Source organism: Eucyclogobius newberryi, unplaced genomic scaffold (assembly GCF_026437365.1).
Source record: "Eucyclogobius newberryi isolate DKJ021-1_F unplaced genomic scaffold, fEucNew1.0.hap1 SCAF_17, whole genome shotgun sequence".
Classification (NCBI taxonomy): domain Eukaryota; kingdom Metazoa; phylum Chordata; class Actinopteri; order Gobiiformes; family Gobiidae; genus Eucyclogobius; species Eucyclogobius newberryi.
Window position 1 is genome coordinate 10941271 of NW_027315801.1, and position 8504 is coordinate 10949774.

Sequence of the window (8504 nt, forward strand, 5' to 3'; positions counted from 1 at the left end):
AACACACACTTGATCTGCAATAATCTGGTTCTTCAGCTGCTTTATTTTGATGCAATGTTGGCTAAATGATGAATGATTCACACAACAAGACAACAACCTTTGAATTACCGTACAAACCAATCAAATGACCAATATTTATTAAGGCCAATCACAGCATTGGCACCTGACGTTGAAAACCAGACTGGCAGGGCATCTCATCAAGTACGTCAGCCCGTTCGAACACTGATAGTAGGTATTTTTGTTCTCATTGTTTGCATAAAGTCCACTTTCCTTCCCAACGCAGAAAGCACTCCCGGACACAGTCGTTGTTGTTGTTGTTGTTGTCATGGTAGCAGCAGTGGTTGGGTGGGCAGTAGTGGTTGTGGACGGGGCGGCGGTGGTCGGGATGGCGGTTACGGTCGGGGCGGCGGTGGTCGGGATGGTGGTGGTGGGAGTGGTCGTCTCTTCAGTGTTGTCAGTAGGAGCAACAGTCACTTCAGGAGTTGGAACGGGGAAATCTATCAAAAGCCAAGACGTGAAAATCAGTCACAGGTAAGTTACATTCTTGTTCGTCTTTATTTTTCCAGTGTTGTAAAATAACAAAAAAATAGATCAAGATTGGCAAGATATCCTTTCTTCAATCACTACACAGTGAAGAAACCAAGATACTAATCCATACTAAAAGTAGTACTGAAAATAGATACTCATTTCTACAAGTATCGATACTGGGGAAAAAAATAGTAAACAAAACAAAATTAGACCATTCTTGAACAGTTTGATCTTGATCTGTATCAGAAGTGTAAAAGCCTTGGTTGACACGAGGTTGATGTGAACAAACTTTAGAATTAAGTGTGGAAATATCATTTACACATACTATTTTTAGAAGTTTACATTAAAAGTTTATGGTATTCTATTTGGCAGCTTCTGGTGATTTTTTTTGTATGGATTTGTTGGTCCTTTGGCGTCATTGGACAGGAAAGTGTAGCATGACATGGGGATGAGAGAGAGAAGGACATGCAGGACATTATCCTAGCTGGATTCAAACTCACAACCCTGCAGCCGGCTGCATGTGGAGCCTGGCATACGTGCGATTCACTCCACCACCGAGCGGCACAGCTTTTGGTCATTTTTAGTTCAGTGACTTCAATATTGCTGTTCAAATGGCGCTCAACAGTCCAGAGGTTACAGAAGTAGATTTCCCTTTCATTTTCTCGTAGACTTTTTTTTAATTGAAAGTTTTAAAGTTTAAATACACAGCAGAGGCTAACCAGCTATGTGGTAACAAATGTCCAGGTTGGGATCATTTACTGTTCAAAATACATATTACTGTTCAAAATACATACTTAAATGTCAATTAGTCATGACACACTCTATGGAGCCTTCAAACTCAAGACAATATGCTATTTTGGTACAATTTTCCCAAAAAAATGGTCCACCACCAGCTCAATGACCGTATCACTGTAATATAAATGATCATGGGTATTTCTAAATATAAAACAAGACCTCAAATAATAATAGAACGTTGATCATGACATACTTCTATATGGTGTCATTATATCTTTACCTGTTTCCAGAAGTGAGCGCACGTGATTTATGAGTGGATAGGCTCCTTGTCCACAGAACTGTCCAGAGAAGTCATCAAGATCCAAAGCCCAGATAAACGCCCCTCCAAAATTGTTCCTCTTCAAGTAATCTACCTATAAAAAAGTACAGAAAAAGTACAAATTATTAGGTTACAACTATTATTATCACTAATGCTATTACTGCCACGTTTACGTCTATAACTTGCTCTTGGAAATGTAAATGTGGCACAGAACTTGATTATCTTTGTCATGTAGATTCTTCATAATGACTTCATAAAGACAGGACAGACATTATTAATATTTTCATCATCAACAAGTGGACAGTTTATGTGATTAAACATTAAACTCTGCACACAAGAAAATATTCCTTCAATATAGAAAGTAAAAAATGAGGAATTCCCCCTCTTTGTGGAATAATTTACCAGTTTGACCACTCTGCGTATAAAATAATATTTATAGTTGACAAATGTCATAAATGTTGTTTACACTGTAGCTTTACAAAAACAAACCCTTTCAATTCTCTGAACAATTTGAGATATAAAGTTTTTTCCTGGTCCTCCCCCATCAAATGCAAAGTATGATGTAGAGTGAAAAGGACTGAAATCTGGAGAAGGGTCTCTACAGACTCTTCTGCTCCTCACAGTGTTGTAAATGCAGAGGAATGTGGGGGCAATAATGACTTACCTTGATTTCAAAGCTTTGCTTGTTGTCAAATCCAACCCAGTCATTGCCTTGAATGGCATAAGGCACCTTCTGTTCATCAATCCAGTTAAGACTACCTCCTCTGAGGAAAAGGCAAATCTGTGGAAAAAAGTTGGAGAATTTGTCCTTTAAACCTGTTCACAACAGTGGTTTCCTCGAGGGGGAAAAACAGATGAAACAATGTTCATAGGGACTTGGCATAGGGATGAAACAAAGGGTGAACACAGCCTATAATTATAATAAAAGTGATATTTTGTTGACTAATAAAACATTTGGTGGTCTAGGAGAGACTGACCTCATAATAGGACCAGGAGCCGGCCTCTCGGGTGTAGGCTCCTGCTGGAGCTGGGCCACTGGCTGGAGCGCCAAGACTGTGAGAGGGCGACGATATGCGAAACGTGCGCCCATAGGTGGCCAAACCAACTAGGAGCTTCTCTACAGGGGCACCTTGGTCTCTCCAAAATTTCATGGTAAAATCCTGTTCAATACATATGTTTTATTATTGGGTTAATTTATATTCAGCTGCTCATAGTTAATAATATTCCACAGTATGACATAAAAAGTATGATTCATGTTCTGTTTTTGTATGGTTTTAACATTCTACTTCCATGAAATCATCACCAAAAAAAGTTGAATATGTGTTTAAATAACATCTTGGACTGAAAGCTTATTGCACTGAATTTTATTATTTTCATTTATTATTATTTTATTTTCTGACTTATTTAGATTTATCAGTCACATTTGGCCATTAAAATACCAAATAGGAAGATTCTGCTCACCACATTGTAGTAGATGTTATCATCATGATCACCAGAGCTGCGGAACAGAGGGCTGTTGTGTCCAGTGAATGGGTCCCATGCACCGTGAAAATCGTAGGACATGACGTTCACAAAGTCCAACAGTCTGAAAAGTGCATAGAGGCATAATTATAGTAACAGTCCATACACACAACAAACAGTGGAGTTATATATGGACACACACACACACACACACACACACACGAAATTGGAAGAACACAGTTGAAATCAATCAAATAACCTTGAAAGTAAAAACAAACTATTTTAAGAGCACATATGTTTGCATTCCACAGATAAACTACACATCCTTCTGCAGGAACTCACTTCGTCACTTGGGCGATCTCATATCCATTGTCAATGGTGCCTTTCCCAGCAGCCACTGCAGCTGTCAGGAGGAGTCTAGGTTGCCCTGTCTCAGTGGCTTCCTTTTCAAAAGCAGCAATCAATTCCTAAATACAAATCATACACCAATTAAAACAAATAATTTATAAATGTATATACAATTTAAAAGAAAAATGAAATTTGATATGTGACATTTGAGAAACATAAACATCTTCAGTCTCTCTCACATACATATGGTAACTGTCTTGCCCCAGGACACAATAAAAAATGAACTGGGCAGAACAGCATTTTAACCAGTTAAAGAAATTACTGCACTCTTCCGTGTCTCCTAGGGTTGTCAAAAATATTAGAGTTTCAGTAAAATGGTACTGTGTATTTGGTATTTTATAACTTCACACACTTGCACAATCACCACATTAAATCTGCGACTAAACCCGGAGAAAACCCAAAATTAAACCTGGACTGGATCAGGGCTAAACAAGGACTAGACCAGGATCAAACCAAGTCCACATCAGCACTAAAATGGCATCAATTTAGAACCAAGCAATGCAGTGAGTGAACGCAGCCTAAGGTACACACGCTTCCATATCTTCTTCCGGAGCGTTCACACCGCCGCGTCCATAGCGTCCACTTTACATTCAAAGTCTATGTGGATGCGCGTCTTGAGCGTCCAGCGTTTTTGCGGCACAAATCCTGCGTATTGAGCATCGGACGCAGCACGTCGGGGGCGTTTGAGCATCAAACACTTTGGACGAAACGTCAGACTGTTGCTTTGACAAGTTTAGCTCTAGTATATGCACTATAGTGCGCTCAGACCGCGGCCTCCAATTCGCGCCCGACGCAGCAGTTTGAAAGCGTCTGCCTTCAAATGTACAGGCGTCATGTGTCCGAGGTGTTCAGCACGTGCGGTGGAGTGGTTGTTGTATTTCCCCGTGTAGATGTGCGATGGCAGAACAGGTGGCGAAAGTGGCTTTGGTGTATTAACTTTACAAAGTCCAAAAACGGAGGCGATGATCTCCGGGGCTTATCTGGCACCCGCAGATACTTCAGAGGTGAGCAGAGTTTAGTGAATATCTTTATTTGCTCCAAGAGCTGCGTCTTGAGGATTTTTTTTTTTAATCGTTGAGGGGTTTGTTTTGGGTCTTCGTTTGGGATTTGTGTCGTAAAAACAAGACGCACGTCCACAAAGACTTTGAATGTAAACTGAACGCTTTGGACGTGGCGGTGTGAACAAGGCTTTAAACTCTTTTACTGGTTTAGAATTTTTAAAGCTGTTTTAGACTCTTTTAAACTCTTTTGAACTCTTTTGAACTCTTTTACTCTTTTAAACTCTTTTGAACTCTTTTACTCTTTTAAACTCTTTTGAACTCTTTTACTCTTTTAGACTCTTTTAGACTCTTTTAAACTCTTTTAAACTCTTTTGAACTCTTTTACTCTTTTAGACCTTTTTAAACTCTTTTGGACTCTTACTGGTTTAGGCTCTTTTAAACTCTTTTGAACTCTTCTACTCTTTTTTAGACTCTTTTAAACTCTTTTGGACTCTTACTGGTTTAGGCTCTTTTAAACTCTTTTGAACTCTTTTAGACTCTTTTAAACTCTTTTGGTAGGTCGGATCCGGCCCGCCGAACATTTTGAATTAATATAAAAAAAATCCATAGTTACTTCCGTAACCGTTGTTAGCGCTAAAACTACATGTCCCACAATGCCGCTGGTGGCCGCCCCTCCCCTCCTTCAGTGCCGTGTGTACTGCGGAGAGAGAAGTGCTGAGAGAAGTAAGACACGCGTTTGCGCACTTTAGAGCACTTACGCACCTCAGAGCAGAGGTCTGAGGAGGACAGAGACGTGTGGCTTTAGGAAACACGTGGAAGAAAGAAAGAAGATTGTTTTGTAGATTTTAGAGTTGTGCTAAAAGTGGAGCTAACAACAAGAAAACTAACTTCTGTGATGATGCTCTGTGAGGAAAATATTCTCTACAAACCTGGACAGATCAGGAGCCACAGTTAAAACACAGGTCAGAGTGTAATAAAGTCTGAACATGACTGTGTCCACACTAATGTGACTGAACACAAACACAATGGACTCATTTGAGTCACTACATGAATCATTTGTCACTAAGATCAACTTAAACTATGCAAATAGTGAGCTTGTATTGAGTTTGAGCAGAAACATGTCTGTGATATGAACATTTCACATCAGAAATGAGCAGTCTTTCACCTGCTGCACATTTGCGCCACAGTCTCCACAACTATTACCAGGCTGTAAGAAAGCTATTTTTTTCTTGTAATTTTTATTATTGTTTTATTTTGTACATAATATTTGGCCCACGATTTGAGAAAAGAGTTTGGTTTGATGGAAGACTGTGGCTCAAAACTTAACCTCCTTAAACGCTCCACGTGTGTTTGTATTTAGTGGTGTGTCAGTTCAGGTGTAAAGATGACTACAGATTACTACACAGACGTGGAAATGTTAGTACATTTAAAAGGTTTTTTAAATCTTGAGAAGTTTATTTTGTTATAAAGTCAAATACAATATTTTTCAGTTCCAAATACCTATTTAACAATATTTAACAATAGACTAAATGTTTATCTCTGTAGATCAACTCTGAAGTTGTAATGCACATAAACTGAAGCACAGTGTTGGTGAAATTACACTTGTTTTTCTTAATACATTTCAGTTTATGAGAACAAACGTGTCTGTAATTTCTTTTAATTGATCCAGTAATTGCTTCAAAAACAGCGTAGGCTATATAAAGCTATTTATTTCTTATATTTTCTTTATTGTTTTATGTTTTACGTTATGTTCGGCCCGCGACCCAGCCTGAGCCTCGAAATTCGGCCCGCGACCCAAAATGAGTTTGACACCCCTGGTGTAGTCCAAAACTTTACTCAGTTAAAGGCGCTCAAGATTTCTTGTAGAAATGTTATTGCAAATGTTAGACTGTATGGCATAAAACCTATCTATTGCCAAGGAGACGAGCATTTTTTCAAGCAATAAAGAGCCTGTAATTGTATAAATGTAAAATAGATACGTCTAATGCCATACCGTAAATGTAGTGATGTCCTCTAGTCTAAGAACAGAACACTGTACAAACCTGGCAGAGCACGGTGAACCTGTGCTTGTCCTCTGGAGGACTGCCTCGGGCCCCTGGATACTCCCAGTCCAAGTCCAGCCCGTCGAACTCATGCAGCCTCAAAAACCTGATGGCAGACTGGATAAATGTCTGGCGGTTGGCTGGGGATGAAACCATGATTGTAAACCTGGAAACATTGAGTTGATATAAGCTCCTGAGCTTTATTGCACAGTAAATAAGACAGTGCTGTGTATCTCTTACGGTGTTGACCCAAAGTTCCAGCCACCAACAGCCAATAGAGTTTTCAACTCTGGGTTTCTGTAATGATTGAAATCCAATTAGCATTAGTTGAGTATATGCACTGATCAGGCTGTTCAAAAGGAAATCCTTTCTTTCAGATTTCTTTGAAAACTTGGAGACTAAAAAGCATTCTAAATCTACAAAGTCCTGACAATAATTTATAGAGTTTGTGAAATTGGAGTTCTATCCGTCCATCTCCTGCTTTATCCTGGACTGTGTTGCAGGGGCAGCAGTCTGAGCAAGGATTCCCAGCTTTCCGGAGTTCCCAGGTCAGAGGAGGTGCAGTGGCTCTAATCCTCACCCTATCTCTAATGGAGCACTGAGGATTTCTACTGCTTGTATCCGTGTCCCAAAGATCCTGTGATGTGTCTAAAACATATAGCTTTCACGTGTTCAGGTCACATTTGTTGTCCTATGCAATGTCCGATGAACGTCTTTCATTTCTGACTCACTTGTTTTTGAGGCCGTTGAACTGCTTGTACAGAACTTCGTCGTTCCACTCGTAGGTCGTCAGCTGGTTGGACTGGAGGATGGAGAAGGCGTAGATCAAATGTGTGCACAGGTGTGGATCCACATTTTCCGGGGTAAATCTGCCAGCCGCAGGTCTGTACTGGGACCAGTTGGTGAAGTAGCACACAAGTTTGGAACAAGACACTGTGGAAGTACAGAAATACGCTATATCATTATACTATTAGTTTATCCTTATTCTATTCTTGTTCAAAGGCGACCTTGAGTGTGCAATAATGTTGTCACAATACTAACATTTAAAACAATCTTTCCATATTAAAGAACATACTTGATTCTCTATACAGATTTTGATTTATGATTTATTCAGATTTATTCGCACTAGATAATAGAATAACAGTTTCAACACCAAATTATAATACATTCGTGATTAAACATTGTGGTCTTATTATAGTTCTTATAAAGCTTAAAATCATTCTAACATTATATTATCCTGTTAAATTATTTTTTCTGTATCAATACTTTAAATAATCTACTTATATTTTGACAATCTAGAACGGTAAATAATAGAACAGGCCTATTCTTACCATATTGAAGGCAGACAAGTACAATTAGTCCTGAAAAAGTCAAGAGGTTTACATTTGGTAAGGTTTGTTGCATAATTAGATAAATACATAAGTCATTTTAACTACTTTTAAAACTTACCAGTTATTAATCTTGCCATGTTTTGTCCTTCTCTGACTGCCCTGAAATGAAAACAGATAGGAGTTGCCCAAAATGTATCATATAACACTTTACTACCAGAGACAATACTCACAGGTATATGTGTCAGGGAGTTGTCCAAGGAGATGAGTGGAACGCTTGGACTATATATATGAGATAAGATCAGGACAAAGTATAACTCCAGCTTATGGGAACCGCCACAGTATATTGAGGCTCGAGAATGTTTATGGTAATATGCATACGTGTGTTTGCTGATAAAGCTTGCGATGTGGCATTGTTGTGTGGGCAGAGGAAGAAGCCTTACTTCTGGTTTTACACCGATGATTCTTTCAAGGGAGAACTAAAGAGAGGTGAAAATATTTGATCTTCCGGCTTCATTACAAAAGAAATGATAAATGCTTAATCATAATAACGTAGAAATATCAAGCTAGACAATAGGCCACGTGGAATAACAGGTACTTGGTACAGCTAAATGGGATGTAGATAAGATGACCTTTCGCAATCCTCCTTCTTGATCAAATGATGATGTCGTAACTCCTTATC

At 39.0% G+C, this 8504-nt stretch overlaps 1 protein-coding gene across 1 annotated transcript; it reads right to left on the reverse strand.

The window, feature by feature from the left end:
* Positions 1 to 16: 16 nt before the first annotated feature.
* Positions 17 to 7977, reverse strand: LOC140362850 (acidic mammalian chitinase-like). Its single transcript, XM_072449100.1, has 11 exons — positions 7944 to 7977; positions 7826 to 7855; positions 7226 to 7427; positions 6735 to 6791; positions 6495 to 6660; positions 3386 to 3510; positions 3044 to 3167; positions 2560 to 2742; positions 2247 to 2363; positions 1544 to 1676; positions 17 to 497 (listed from the first exon to the last, which is right to left on the reverse strand). Exons 1-11 carry the CDS (start codon positions 7960 to 7962, stop codon positions 139 to 141), a joined length of 1515 nt encoding a protein of 504 aa, XP_072305201.1. The 5' UTR covers positions 7963 to 7977; the 3' UTR covers positions 17 to 138.
* Between the last annotated feature and the right edge of the window lie 527 nt (positions 7978 to 8504).